Source organism: Aptenodytes forsteri, unplaced genomic scaffold, assembly GCF_000699145.1.
Source record: "Aptenodytes forsteri isolate BGI_AS27 unplaced genomic scaffold, ASM69914v1 Scaffold29, whole genome shotgun sequence".
In the NCBI taxonomy this organism is placed as follows: domain Eukaryota; kingdom Metazoa; phylum Chordata; class Aves; order Sphenisciformes; family Spheniscidae; genus Aptenodytes; species Aptenodytes forsteri.
Window position 1 is genome coordinate 2347543 of NW_008794520.1, and position 14605 is coordinate 2362147.

At 52.6% G+C, this 14605-nt stretch overlaps 1 protein-coding gene across 1 annotated transcript in view; it reads right to left on the reverse strand.

The window, feature by feature from the left end:
• Window positions 1-14605, reverse strand: part of LOC103908596 (TGF-beta receptor type-2-like) — a 34177-nt gene that overhangs the window by 2884 nt on the left and 16688 nt on the right. Inside the window, exons 2-6 of the mRNA XM_009290992.2 lie at window positions 11486-11636; window positions 6960-7162; window positions 3055-3863; window positions 2797-2938; window positions 1430-1557 (exon numbers count right to left, since the gene is read on the reverse strand). Of these exons, the coding sequence (XP_009289267.1) occupies window positions 1430-1557; window positions 2797-2938; window positions 3055-3863; window positions 6960-7162; window positions 11486-11636 (1433 nt within the window). The remainder of the gene's footprint in view (window positions 1-1429; window positions 1558-2796; window positions 2939-3054; window positions 3864-6959; window positions 7163-11485; window positions 11637-14605) is intronic.

Genomic DNA, 14605 nt, shown 5'->3' on the forward strand with positions numbered 1-14605 from the left:
GACCCTGGGAGGTGAATGTCTGTGATGAATACTCAAAGGCTTCAAATATGTAGCAGTGCCGACTGAAGTTCCACTATTTGCCTTCATCAAGGAAAAAGGCTGGGTGAACTTCAGAAATGGTCTCGACGACTGATAAACTCACTGATGGTCCAGCAGAAACCACAGATTCATTTGATGCTGTTTGCAGCTTTGGTCAGTCAGGCTGGTTGTGAGTCTTTGGACAAACATGGTTTTGAGAGGAGATATTGTAGGGAACACATGGCCTTCTAAGATCATGAAATTATATCTTTCCTCTTGAAAAGCCTGGCTTTATATGCCATCCAGGCAGAGTGGAAGCAGTAGCAGTGTGTTTTATGGGCGGATACTGCACAATTATGCACTGAACACTGCAAGGCTCTGTGAGCCAGCGGGCTCAATGTTTCAGTTTGTCAGATGAACTGAATTGTTGATCAGCGATGGTGTTTTTCCACAAGACACGTGAAATTTAAGAAGTACTGAAGTCAGGCAAGATTTGAAAATCTTGGTCAGCGTGCCTGTTACCCCTTGTGTCCTCAGTGCATGGAAGAAAGTACTGGACCTGGGGGAGAGAGGACCATGTCAGGGCCAGGAGGTAGCTATGTTTCTGGAACTGGTTGGTCTGGGTGTGCTTGGGGATGGTTTCAACAGAGCACATCTCATCATTGCTGAAGTATTTCTATTCTAGAGCATTGGGTTATGCTTTCTGTGCTGAAACGCTGTGCTTTCAGACCCTCTGAGCTGAAGGCTGGTGAAAGACTTGCCGTTGGCAAGGCTTGAGCCTACCAGGTTCCCTGCTCTCAGTTTCACGCATGTTTCCCAATTGTTTCACTCGCGGGAGATGCTTCCCGTTTTGGCTTTCCTTGCAGAAGTCCTTCTTCTCACATGCCAAGTCCTGACCTCTCATGTTAGAGGTAATTTTGAGCTTGAAACCTCCACAACCATGCGGGCAGGAGGCTGGATGCACCTCTCTCCCCCCTGTCCCTGCTGTGAGATGGCTGTGTGTGAGGGACTGTGTGTTTCTGAGCTGGAGGCTTCTGGATATGGTGGTTATGGGAGAAATGGGGGAGACTCAAATAACTTACTGTTTCATGAGAATAGCTTGCACTAAAATGCTCCATTTTGCTGTTATCTGCAAGATAGCCGAATGCCATCAGCTGGCATTCGTAATGCTTCCTGATCATGGCTATTGATCAATAAATTCTGCCGTACCCCTGGCTGGTGGCTTTTATACCCCAGGGAAATGGGTCTAGTGAGGCTTATGTGGGCTCAGCCAGCCAAGAAGGAGCTGGACGTAGGGCCCAAGAGTTCTGTCCACTTTTGCTTTGATTACAGCTTTAATAATTTTTCAGGTAGGTTAGGGAGGTGGGACAATGTGGGTTGCTCTTTTCTGAGTCAGCTACTCCCAGCTTACCTGATGTACTAGCCAGCTGCTTGGGATCTCGGGGCGTCCTCTGCCATGCAGCACGATGTCCCTCATGGTATCCACGCAGGGCTGCTCCTGGACTTTTGACCCAAAAGGCAGCTCATAATTCTTTACCTCTACAAGGAAGAAACAGCAGCATTACAGGATGTTTTTCATGCATTCACTGCTTTGCTTTGGTATGGTCCACTGGATGAGAACAAATCTGTTTTTATCAGTCTGCAAAAATAAACGGATCTGGAAACAATTTAGAATTTGAACACAGAAATGTAGTGCTGGGTTTTCATGTAGAGGTTGTTTTCAGAGACAGGACCAAGGAACCATCTGACCACCTTCCTGAACCCAAGAGATGCACTACAAAGGACTTGGTCTGTCTTTGGGTGAGACACATTTTGAGCAGGTAAAATGTGTTGCGCTGCTGAAAGATGGGAGAGGTGACTGCGGTACAGCATCCAGATTCCTGCTGTGGGCAGGGATCGGGTTAGAGGAGGAATGGCCCTTCCAGAAGAGCAATCCCATGTCGTGGGAGGCCAAGGAGAAACTCTGTTGCAGAGGTGAGAGGCCACCCTGGTTTCTGCCAGCTCCTGCCCAGACGCAAATGCAGGTGAAATAGGAGTGGGGAAGGATGGCCTGGGACACTGGCTCAGGAGCAAAGGATACATGGGGCATCCGAGCCAGGCAAGGCTCTCCTGCTGCCGAGTGTGGCAGTTGGGGCAGTTTTCTTCCTGAGGGTTGGAGCTTCTTGCAGCTCCATGGGCTTGGATTGCAAGTAGGTGGGACAGGGAAGGAACCGGAGAGAGCTAAAAAGGGAAGAGAGGTGAGCGGGAAGGGCAGGCAGGGGCTAACAGCAGGGCAGCTGATTAAATGTTTTGCTACACACAATTTCGGATACCAGGATGTGGCTCTGGGAAGTCAGGGGGGACGTGGCTCTGTCGGAGGCTGGAGTTTGCGAGTCCCTGTTGCAACATAAACTCTCTGGTGTTGTCTGGAAAAAAAAGTGCTTGTGGCCGGGGAGGGGGAGGCAGCTTCGGCTCTTCCTGCTTGGTTTGCTTTGCATCGCCAACACTGACTCGGATGTGACTTGGCGGCTGGCCGGCTTTGAGTGGGGGCTGGACCAGATGACCCCCTGGGGTCCCGTCCTGCTCCACAGCCACTGAACCGGCCCCCTTGAGCCGCAGCACACAGGGCAGGCAGCCATGGGGGAGGATCTGCCGCCAGCTCTTAGCAGCCCTGCAGAGACCCGAGCCACCCCAAATCGGGTCCCGCGCCATCGGCAGGGATGTGAGTGTGAGCCATGTTCCCGTATGGGGAGGAAGGGAGCCAAAAGGCATGTGGCAACCCCGGTGTGATGCTCCTACCTCCTACCACTTCACATCTGGAGGCCATTTCCCACAAAACGAGGGCCATGGAGTAGACGTCCATCTGCTTGAAAGACTCCAGGTCTTCCAGGTTCACCCTGGACTCTAGGACCTCTGGGGCCATGTACCTGGCGGTGCCCACCTGCCCGCAAAGAGGAGAGAGGCGTTAGCAGGGGTGGGCGAGGACTTCGGCCGTGGGGCGACCAGGGGTGGCTTGCAAAGGGTCCCCTCTGGGGAGAGCCGGCATGTCATACTTGCCTGCCCACTGTTGGCAAAGTCGTCCACCGTCAGGGAAGGGTCGAGCCGTATGGCGATGCCGAAGTCGCAGAGCACACACTCCTGCTCGTTCTTCACTAGGACATTGGTGCTTTTGATGTCCCGGTGGGCGATGGGGATTTTTGGCCTGCCGCAGGCGGTGTAGTCGCTGTGGAGGTGGGCCACCCCGCTCACCAGGGAGCCCGCCATCTTCTGCAGGTCCATCCAGCTCAGGATGTGGCGGGAGAGGTAGTCCTTGAGGTTGCCCCGGCTATGGTAGGCGGTGATGAGCCAGTACTCCCGGCGGGGCCCTGCTCCCCGGTCCTCGGCGGTGAGGAACCGCAGGACGCTGTCGTGCTTGAGGCTGGCATCGGTGAAGATCTGGCTCTCGTTCTTCCAGGAGGAGTACTCCTCACAGGGGAAGATCTTCACGGCCACAGTCTCATACTGCCCTGAGCGGCTGTGGCTCAGCTTGGCCCTCCACACCTCCGCGAACTGCCCTTTACCCACCATCTCGTCCAGCTCGATGGGGAGCAGCTCGACGGGGCGGCTGCTGGTGCAGATGGGGCTGGCGCTGGCCGGGCTCTCGTCCATCAGCACGGACAACTTCTCCTCCCGCTCGGCGGACCTCCCTGGCTCCGGCAGCGCCAGGGGCTGCCCTGTCTTCCCGCCCCACGCCTTGGCTCTCTTGCGCCGCTTCTGCGTGCGGCAGAGGTAAAATATCACCGTGATCATCACCGCCACCAGCAGCGGGGGCAGGAGGCTGATGGCGGCCACTGGGATGACCTCTTTGCTCTGCAGCATGGAGTAGCCTGCAGGGAGGAAAGCAAAGGCGAGGGCGCTGCCGCTGCGGGTCTGCAACAGCTCGTTTTCATCACGCAGAGGAGGAAAATATGCGAAGCCGTTAATGAAGCGCAGCCCTTTGCGGGGCCGCAATGCATGCTGCGCACAAACCCTATCCCAGCAAAGAACCCAGATGTAGGCAGTTATTAGGGGAGCTGCTCAGTTTAGGTCTCAAATTTAGCTCCATTTATCAAGTGAGGGTTCAGGACGCCGGCCTGCGTGAATTGAACTGGGCGGTGGGGCCTGTGAGACCCTGCCGCTGTTACCAAAATGGCTCGGCTGCCCTTCGGCGGCTCCCAAGCGCTCCACGGCGAGGGGAGCTGGTGTGGAAATAACGGTGATAAAGCTGAGGCAAGGCTCGAACAGAGCAAATCTCTGAGGGGGTTTGGGGCTGGGGCTTTGCTGGACTCCTGCGGTGCATGGAGAGCCAGGAGGGATGCTGGGGGCGGGGATGGGATGCAGGGCCACTGAGCCCAGGGAGGCATGGGGCTGCTTTGCACAATTATTAGCGTAAAGGAACATCATTTCAGTGCTGTCTGCCAGTGTTGCCATCTCCTTCCTCACCGTGTTACAACACCGAGCCCTGTCAACAGAGCGGGCATGGCTGCTTTTGTTTTATTTCTTTTAAACCCCCGTCAGCCTTCAAATCATCGGGGGGGGGGGGGGCGGGCCACAAAAAGCCCTAACCCTCGCACAACATATAATTGTCTGATGCTTTGATGTTCGCGATTCCTGGAATAAACATGCTGACTTCAGTAGAGATATTCAAGTAAAATCTTACTCAGAGGTTTTTCTGCCAAGTATAATAACCCAGGGGAAGAGGGATAAGAATCATTCCATAAGCAAAACTCTTGCTGCTTGACCTCAGTGTGTGCAGATCATAATTCAGGTTCTGGAAAAACAGAGCGTTTAGCTATTTTCCTTGGCAAATTTCGAAAAAATGTGCTGCAGCTAATTTCTGCAAGGCTGTGAAAGCGTTTCTAAAATAGGCATCAGGTTCAAACCGCAAGATCAACCTATACTGATATAAATCAATAACTAGCTCAGGAATATGTTTATTTTGGAAAGTGTTAGGCCTGGATATCACCTACTGCTTTAATGGATTTACCCGATGCTTAAGATCCCATCTTTGAAACTCTGAAGAAAGAGAAGATATTTTTAAGGGAGTTGCGTGCACGAGTCCTGAAAAGGGGAAGTTAACACAACTTCAGCAAATTCTTTTGTGAGGATGCCCCTTCCTGATGCAAGCCCTTTGATACAGAGGGGTCGCAGCACGGCTTAGACCCCTTCCACGGAGAGCAAAGGTAGCTGCTCTGGTGATAACCATGGGTCTGTAAACCCATGCCTTGTTGAGCATTGCTGCGTGGGTCTTTCCATCCCTGCTGATGGGAGATGGATCTCTAGGGCCAGGCTCAGCTGGCGCGGGGGTGGAGAGGGCTCTGCATGCTCAACCCTACCCAGCGTCTTCCCAAGGTGTCCACTGGGCTCCTGCTTGCATGGCTTTAGGAAACGATGCCTCCACGTGTTCATTAGGGTGGTCTCTGAGCTCTGATGGGGTCCCCTGCAGCCCCGGTGCTAGGGCAGTGCCACCCAGCAGCCCAGACCTGAAAGCAGGGCTTAAGAAATCAAGAAATGGGAAAAAATCTGCCTGCTTCAGCTGTTGGAGAGGTGCTCATCTGTATTAGACATTTCTCTGCTCAGCAGTTGTCTATACCATTGAAGATGACCATAAGTTAATATTGAAAATGCAAATGATCCCTTAAAGCAGAAGAAAAGGATGTAAACAATGGGGTCTCTGAGTCTGGGGCTTGCCAAGCTGGTCCCACAAACCAAATCAGAGAGGAGATAATTGTTTAAGGCCCACACTGCTCTCGCTCCGAGTTTCAGCACTCTACGTGCCGGCTGGCAGGAGGCGGCTGTTTGTGGAAGTCTTCAGTGGGGGTGGCATTTCCAATGAGCCAGTTGTCATTTTTGTGTGAAATTACATATCCCAGCATTGGCTTTGGGATTTGACTATCTCTCCCTAGAAGTGTGTGTACCTGTTATGTTTGGCTCAGGAAGCAGCAAAGAACTGCCAAATTTAGCATCATTTGCCTTCGTTAAAAGTGGCTTGTTTGTTCTGAGAATTTGCATTTTATGTGATTTTTTTCTTTTTTTCCTTGCGTTGCGGGAGAAGCTATGCTGCTGAGTTGCAGGTTATGCTTAGGCTCATTTTCAGCATTTCATTGCTCTGTAATTATGGAAAACCGGAGGGGTTTCACTTTGCTTTTGTTACGGGTCAGATTCTTGATGGGCACTTGGATAAACCTGGTCCATTTGGAGTTAGGGAGGTTTCGACAAGCCCCCAAAGGCTCGGGATCTAGCTGGAAGCGTTTCCAAAGTATACGACCCTCCCGAGGTACAAAACCAAGCTGTCTCTTAGTTTTCCCTCCTGTGGATTTACAGCTCCTGTTGGATCTCCAGCCATCTGCACAAGCATCTACAGGCGTGCCAAGCCGCACTCACGTACGTGTACAGCACCGGGGCGGCTCTGGCTGTCCCTGCCTGGGGGAAACACTGCTGCAGAAACCCCCAGGAGAGCGGCGGGGGAGGCACCGCCGCGTGCCGAGCCCCGTGCCCCGGCACCACCACCTTTTTGGGTCGCAGCCGTGGCGGACGCCAGCGGTTCCCGTGGGTGTGCCGGGGCAGGATTTGCTCCGGTGCGATTTATTTAAAGCTTTCAGAGCATTGACTCACGCCGGGTTACATCAGCTTCTGGGTTCCCCGGTTGATTCGCCCTGCGCTGAAGGGCACAGCCTACCAAGAGATACGGTGGATTTTCCATCGCCTGATGTTTCCAGACCAAGGCTGCAGGCATTTATGAGAGGGATGGTTTAGCCACAGACAAAATACTGGGCTCAGTAACGGGGTACAAATTTTACCTAGCTTTTATATAGGGAGGTCAAAGATGATGCTGAAAGAGCTCCTTCTGGCATCGCATCTCCCACTCTATTGGAAATACAAGTTATTTGTCATTAGTGTTGGGTGCTTCTCCCCCTGTAAATAACATTAATAAAAGTACTCACCATTGGTGTGGTTTTCAAAGATAAGTTTATCATTGCACTCCTGCTCATCCACGCAGCCGCAGATGTAGGTGATCCCATCCTCGCTGGGCTGATGGGTCATGATGCAGCGCGAGGTGTTGTAGTTGGGGACCATGAGGTTTTCGATGGGGCGGTGGGGGTTGTGGCAGAGCGTGCTGATCCTGATGCTCTCATTGTCCTGTCTCCTGCACGTGCCAAATGAACCGACAAAGCTTTAGTCTAACGGCTCAGCCTTGGTGTCACCTGGGTGTCATCTTAAACTTGGTTTTAAGATCATTTGTTTTAAGCTGTGTAGGGAATGACTTGTTTGCAGCGGCTCTGGTATAATTCTAATTATATGTTCTTTGGAGGGGCTTTGTTAAAGCCCTTTATCTCTTCCAAATGGTGAAGAGAGAAATGTTTAGCACATGCCAACAGTAGGATGTGAGCCAGAGACTCTGCTTGTTTCCAGTAGATAATTCACCAGTTCATAATCACGCCTTGGATCAGGTAGTGCCAACCCTAAGGCTGAATGCCCTGCGTGGGATCTGGGGCAAAATCCCTCCTTTACCAATACCAGCTGCTAGGCCAGCAGGTTTTGGGGCTGTATGGTCGTAAGGAAACCCTCCAAAATGAGAGTCCCACCTCGTATGTCACCTCTGCTGCAATACAAGTCATCACATCTCTGCCTCAGGAGGGGCTGCAGTCTCTGCTGCCCAAATCTCACCCGTGCAGGAGAGAGGTGGGGGGTGTGGGGGCCGAAAAGCCTGCTCGCCAGCGACTGCTTGGCTCGCGCTTCCCTCCTGCTCCTCTCAACCCATGTGTGCAGGTGCAGCCCGTAAGCGCCATCTCATCCCCAGGGCTCTCTCTGGGCTAATTGCTGGTCGTTGTGCCCTGTCCTTGCAGAACCATTTGCTCCTGCCTCCGGCGACCTGCGGGAGCAGAGCCCTTCAGTCGCTGGTTGGGGCTATTTCTAGAAACAGCTTGACCTTTGGAGCTGCCAAATTATAACGTGAAGGCAATATGACTCCCGGACCATGGGGCTGTGTCTGCGTTTATACCACGGCTTCAGACACCGAGCAACTACGAATGAAACCTGCTATGTTACCCGGTGATGTCCCGGTCCTCACGGGCTCTGGGGCAGAGGAGTGCTGGGGCTCAGCACAGCCAGAGATGCGATGGCAAATAAGCCCTAGCTCTTCCTTATTTCCATTTAGATAATTAAGAGGGAGGTAAAGGCATAATTTCTTAGCGTTTCTAGAGAATTTGTTCTTTGTTTCAAAAAGAAAGGACAGACCGGCTTTTTTTTTGTTTTCTTTTTTTAATCGCTGCGTATTTCTTCAGCTCCATGTAACAACCCCCATGTCAGAGATGGTCATAACATCAGCCAGGGGAGACCGAGACATCCCTCCCACCAGCTGAGAGACAGGAGCTGGGGGGGTGAAGACTTCCCAAGAGATTTTTCCGTTTTTGGAGTGAAGATGCAAAATATCCCAGTGCCCGTGTTGCGTTTAACTGTGCACAAGCGTTCAGCAAGTGCAGTGAGAACAGATGAAATATTTCAAGGCCTATTACCAAAAGGCCTCATTCATGAAACTCCAGTTACTTACTGAAATGTGGCTCATAGCACCAGGTCTAGCTCCATAGCGCTGATGTCCTTAGCGCTTTCTTAACCACCAATGCTCAGTAGCCAGGTTAGGTCCTTCTCATGTGCTGCATTTTTTGCTCAGCAGCACCTAGATCGGGCTCCCATTAAAGCCATGGAAACGTGTCACATGTAGAGCAAACGGATGGGTTTGGCTCTCGTTGTCATCTGACTCCTCAAGCACAGGGCACTCATTTTGCTGGAAAACTCCAGCTCTCCCAACGGATCCGAGCAGTGTTGGCTCAACACGAGGGAGCTTGGCAAGAGGGTCCAGCACAGCGATGTCCCAGCGCGTGGGAGCTCCCTTCTTTTGATGCGTGGTAGAGTCATCCTTGTTGGACCTATGTCTTCATCTCCACCTGCTGTTTACCAAGCTAGTTGAGGGAAGAGGTTTGGGGAGCAAACGGTGGAGATCCTCAGAAACTGGGGTGCCCAGGTGGATTTAAGAATGGCCAAGCATGAACTGGGTTATATCCCTTTGTGGGGCAGATGGTGCCAGCTGAAAGGAGCTGGAGCTCGGAGATGGGATTAGGAGGCAGCTGTTGGCGTTGTGATGGAGCCTCTTGCTCTCGGAGAGCTGGAGCAGAGCTAATGCAGGCTGCTGGCATGGCACGCGAGACATGCCAGGCAGCTCGGGGCCAGATGGCTCCTGCCCTGCCGGCACCACTGGGAAAATGCAACCTGGGATGTGGCCCTTCTCCTACGGGGAGGGTCAGCGCCTACCCTTGAACAGCCAGTGGGTAATTAAGAGCTAAGAGCAGAGCGCCAGGGTTCAACCCTTGTTTCCAGAGCCTTCCCCAGAGGAGGCAGGATAACCCGGCACCAGTCGAGTTTGCAGGGCAGCCCCGGGGTGAGGACAAGCGGCGGGGGGTGGTTGGCCCCCACGTGGGTTACGGGTGGCTCGCGAGCACATGCCAGGCAGCTCGGGGCCAGATGGCTCCTGCCCTGCCGGCACCACTGGGAAAATGCAACCTGGGATGTGGCCCTTCTCCTACGGGGAGGGTCAGCGCCTACCCTTGAACAGCCAGTGGGTAATTAAGAGCTAAGAGCAGAGCGCCAGGGTTCAACCCTTGTTTCCAGAGCCTTCCCCAGAGGAGGCAGGATAACCCGGCACCAGTCGAGTTTGCAGGGCAGCCCCGGGGTGAGGACAAGCGGCGGGGGGGGGGTGGCCCCCACGTGGGTTACGGGTGGCTGGCGAGCATTGCAGCTGCTCCTGGGGGGGTTGAAGGACATTACAACCATTAACAACTTTTCCAGGGACAGCCTCTGCTTCCCGACCTAGCGGTGCAAAGTGGGAGGATGAAGGTATGGAGAGGTTTTGCGATGCCTTCAGGGTCCACTGGGAAGTCAGAAATAAAAGCAGGGGCAAGAACCAAAATTTGTCATCCTCTTCTTGGTACAGGGCACGGAAAGTCCCCTGGCCTCAGTGCTCCTTCTGTTTTCTTGGGGTTCCCAGGTAACTTGTCAGAGGAGCTTCCAGCTGAAGAGTCCCAGGAGGGTGCGATCCCTCCTCCGTGGGCTGCCCAGGCTGGGCACGCTGGAGGACATGAGCACGTTGTTCATGAGCATGGGGCCAAAGCTGCTGCTGTGACTGTGATACCCACACAGGACAAGTTCAGATGATCCAAATATGCCTTTGCAAGTGAGCAAAGGGTAGCGAGGCTGGCTTAGAGGTGAGCCCTGCCTGCAGGGATCTCAATCTCAGGATGGGTCTTAGGATGGGGTGGGAGATGCTGGGAGGAGGCTGCGGGGCTGGCAGGTTATTTGTGACCCCGCAGCTGCCTCACCTCATCTGATACGTGGCGTGAGGTGCAGCCCCATCCCATGCCGTGGGATTGCTTTCCTGGCATGGGGATTTATGCTGCAGGGGTCTTGCTTTTTCCTGTACATGTAGGCTGTCAATGGGAAAACCCAGTGAGATGCTGGATTGCCTACCCAGGATTTAAGGTGGCTTCTCCATGTGCGTGTAGGGGAATTTGGGGCAGGGGGTGGATTTTGTTTGTTTGTTTGTGTTTCTTGTTGGTTTTGTGTTTTGGGTTTTTTTAAGTCCATAATGCAACAATTATGTTGAGGCAAACTCCTACTGAAAGCAGGGCATACAGCATTCATGCTAATTAGCAGGTTGAGATAAAGCCTAGCGATAAGTGCTTGGCTGGCTTTCACTTTGGCAGCCAAATTAAAAGGGAAAGAGGAGAAAATCACTCTGGGCAGACCCAAAATGGATGTTTTTTTAGTTTTGCTCATGGGGACCAAGAAAGCTGGGGGAGGCACTCTTCCGGGCAAATGATGCGGCTTATGCTTGGCCTGAAGTGCAAGATTGCGTTTCTCTTCCAGGCATCTCCAGGAGAAGCAGAAAAGGGCTTTTCCCAGGAGATGGGAAGGAGGTGGGTTAAACCCAGTGGGTTAAACCCCAGTTCGGTACCAGGTCAGACGTCCACGTGCCAGATGGAGACAGACCTCGGCTGCACCCCTGCACGTGAACCAGGGTTTCACCAGCCTGATGCAGGAGGACAGCATGGGTTTGGGAGTCAGGGCTGCGGGTGTTGCCCAGTAGGTTCAGCCTGTAAAGCTAAATTCAGGGGTTTATGGGGGTTTAGAGGTCCTGCAGCAAACCTGCCACACTCTGTGTTGGGCACTTAAATGCTTAATTTATTTAGAAAATAAACTGGTACTAATTATGGGGCAGACCAAATAATTTTTTACTTCAAATTGTAATTTTGATTATAATGGAGTCAAAGGGAGAGGAAGAGAGAGTCCTGAATTACTTTAATGGGCAATGATTCAAGTGCAGGGATAGATACATGTGTGTGTGTTCCCATAAGCTGCCTCCCCGTGAACCCCTTCTTCCCCTGCGTCCCCCCTTGACGAGGGGATTGCTGCTTACCATATGGCCACGCAGATCTCGTAGGGGTCCTCGCAGTAGGAGTTGAGGTTGCAGTTGCTGTAGCACACCTTCTCCTCGCAGGCCGGCAGCGTGGAGTCGCACCACTTGCACAGGTTGGTCTTCAGGCTGCGGCGGGCGCCAGTGCTGCAGGCTGTGGGGCAGAGAGGTGGTGGAGGGTGAGCGTGGTCACGCTTGCCCGGAGCGGGGAAAAATAACCACCATTTTCAGCAATTTGCACAAGCAGTGGAGAAGGAGCCTGAATTGTCCCTATTTCTACATGCATTTGTTTATAGCTTTCACTTTGCTCCATTGCTTGGTCAAATGTGCTTTAGATTATGCCAAAGCCTAGAGGAGATGGAGGGATGCCGGCGGCGCGGAGGCAGGTCCTGCCGGACAAGAGCTTTGCAGAGCCCGGGAAGCCGCAAAGAACCACATTTTCTCTCCACGTTTCCTGTACCGTTTATCATCAAGGGGAAGTTTACTTCTTCCTCTACAACCTAGGCTCAAAGCTGCGACTCCCCTCATCCTGAGTGCACGCAGTGTCCGAAAAGGGACATCTCCGGGTCTCTGTGTGCCTGAAAGACTTTATTTATTCCCCTCCCTGGGGGGAGAGAGGTGCTGGGGAGGGATGCATGGCCAGGCTGGGGCAGCTCCCTCCTCTCCTGCTGCCTCCTCATCCTCCCTCTGCCTGTTCAACGAGCTCAAGCTGGGGGATGCGTTTGCCACCTGCTCCCCGAGCATCTGTGTTTTTGGCAGTAACCGCTGGGCTGAGACTTCCTGAGCTCTGGCGCAACAGGGGCTGCTCCTGCCCCAGCTCTGCTGCCCGCTCTGCCCCGGCCCAGCATGAGATACTCTCCTGCCCCTGGAGCGCTGGATCCGGCCGCAACGGCAGGAATAACTGCTGCCTGTGTGGAGCTGCTCTGCGTGTATCTCACAGGCATAAAATTATCTCTATTTTTATACAAAGGGTGAACAAACTATGCTCGGTTAAGGGATAAATCCCAGCTAAATTTAAACTTCCTGTTTTAAGGCTGCTAAATGTCTTTATTTTATTTTAAAAAAAGACACTAAGTGGCTTATGTAGAAATAGATATTTATAAATTTTTACTTAAATAAATACACTTAAGAGTGTACAGGTAGGAACCTGAACTACAGCAGCAGCTAATTTTTTGAAGGTTTGGGTCATCCGTGCTTCTCCGGCTGCCTCTTCCCCGAGCCACCCGGCAGTGCTGGCTGCTCCCAGCCCCTGTGAAAAGGGCAGCCGTGGCTCACTGGGCTGCCACAGCCATCGCAGGGGTTTTCCATCACCAGCCGTTAGTTTGAACAAGAAACAAACTGCAAAATCCCCGACTACGGCTTGGAAAGCCTCAGCCCCTGCAAGCAAGGCCCTGCTGATACAGGAGCATACTCATGGGCACCCTGGGTCTGTGGGCAACCTGCAGAACCTCCTGCATTTTGATGGTCACATCCGTGACCTGCCCGTGGCCAACGGCCGAGCCTATAGTCCCTTTCCTTTTTAACGCGTATACTGTCCCAACAGCGAAAAGGGATTTTTAACCTCTCTGCTTCCCAAATCTGGGGCTCGCAGCTGGCTCCAACAGCATCTTGTGTGCCTGCGCTCCTTCCCTCGCTGGCCCAGACCCCCCTCCACGAGGTGGCTGTAAAAGAGCTGCTGGAAAGCTCCCACACAGAAATAAACCATTTACAAGCTCCCGTGGCCTCATACGTAAGGCCAACGCTAATGGCGGAGGGGAAACCTGGCTGCAGAAGAGAAGCCTGTTGCATCTGAAGGCTGGAAGTGGAAATTTTGGTTTAAATGACCCGTGTGAGGCTTAAAACGCAGCTCAGCAGGGATCATGTCGTGCGAGGTGGCAGGGAAGCCAGGAGTGGAGCGGGTGAGCATGCTGCCCACAACCTCTCGCTCAGCATCCCCCCGTCCATGGGGCTGCTCTGGCCCTGCTGAGGCACCCGTGGATTTTGTGGGTGACCTCAACAGACCCAATGCCCTGCATCCATCCAAGGGTTAGCTACCAAAATTGTGACTTCAGCCGGGAATTTGAAGCACTTGCAGCCAGTGCGAGCCACCCTCACCTCCCCGCCTCGCTCTGCCGGGGCAGGACTCACAGGATCCTGGGCAAAACTCCTCTTGAGGACAAGAGTTTTGGGGGTGGATGAGAAAAAAGCATTTGTGTGGGGCTCTCGATCTACAGCGACAGCCACCGCACTCTAAAAACTCCATCGGTGTTATTACGTGGGAACAGAGTATTGAAGGTAAATTGGTTTCTCCCCCCAAAACCCAGCCCCACCACACCCAGGGCTGTGCTCTGGTGGTGTCGATCCCATATTTGTGCTTTCACCCCCTCAGCTCAACCCATCCATGCCCTGGCTCGTGCTGTGCTTGCAGCATGCTCGTGCAGGACCATGGGCTCAGCACCATCATCCCAGGGATATCTGGGGACCCTGCAGAGGAGAAGCAAATGGACAAATCCAGGTTGTGGATGTCGCTGATGCAGAAGAATGATGGGGTTTGTTATTTATTTATTTATACCCACTGGGTATGTTATTTACTTATTTATATCAAGGGTTTGCTTGAGGTCTCAGAGCAAAATGTCAGCCCCGGCAGTTTTGTACTGGCACGCATGGTGGGGATCTTGACTTGGCAGTCGTTTGCACTGCGGAGCGGAGAAGCCAGGGCAGATGAAAGAGTTAAATATGGAAACGAGATCCAGAAATATAGCGGTAACTGGACAAAATTCTTTGGAGACAAATTGTTCTAAACTAGCTCAGGCTGCGATTCTGTTATCTGCTCTGCAAGAAAGGTCAGAGCAGGAATATCTCTTTTTTTCCCCCCTCCTCCTTCTCCTAGGAAGCTAAAAAGAAGAGCACAAAGTCCACTGCTAGTTTCTTCAGGTCTTTGTGTCCTTGAACCATTAGTTCTTAGGTACAATTTAACTGCCACATCACTCATCTTGGCCCTGATTAGACCCAGATGAACACTTTCAATATTAATACTCAGATGATTTAATAAAGCTGCACGAGCAGTAAAAGTAACAATACACTTCCATAAAGGGGTTCCAGATGTTGCCAAGGCAAATGCTAAACATCAAAATATGAACTTCA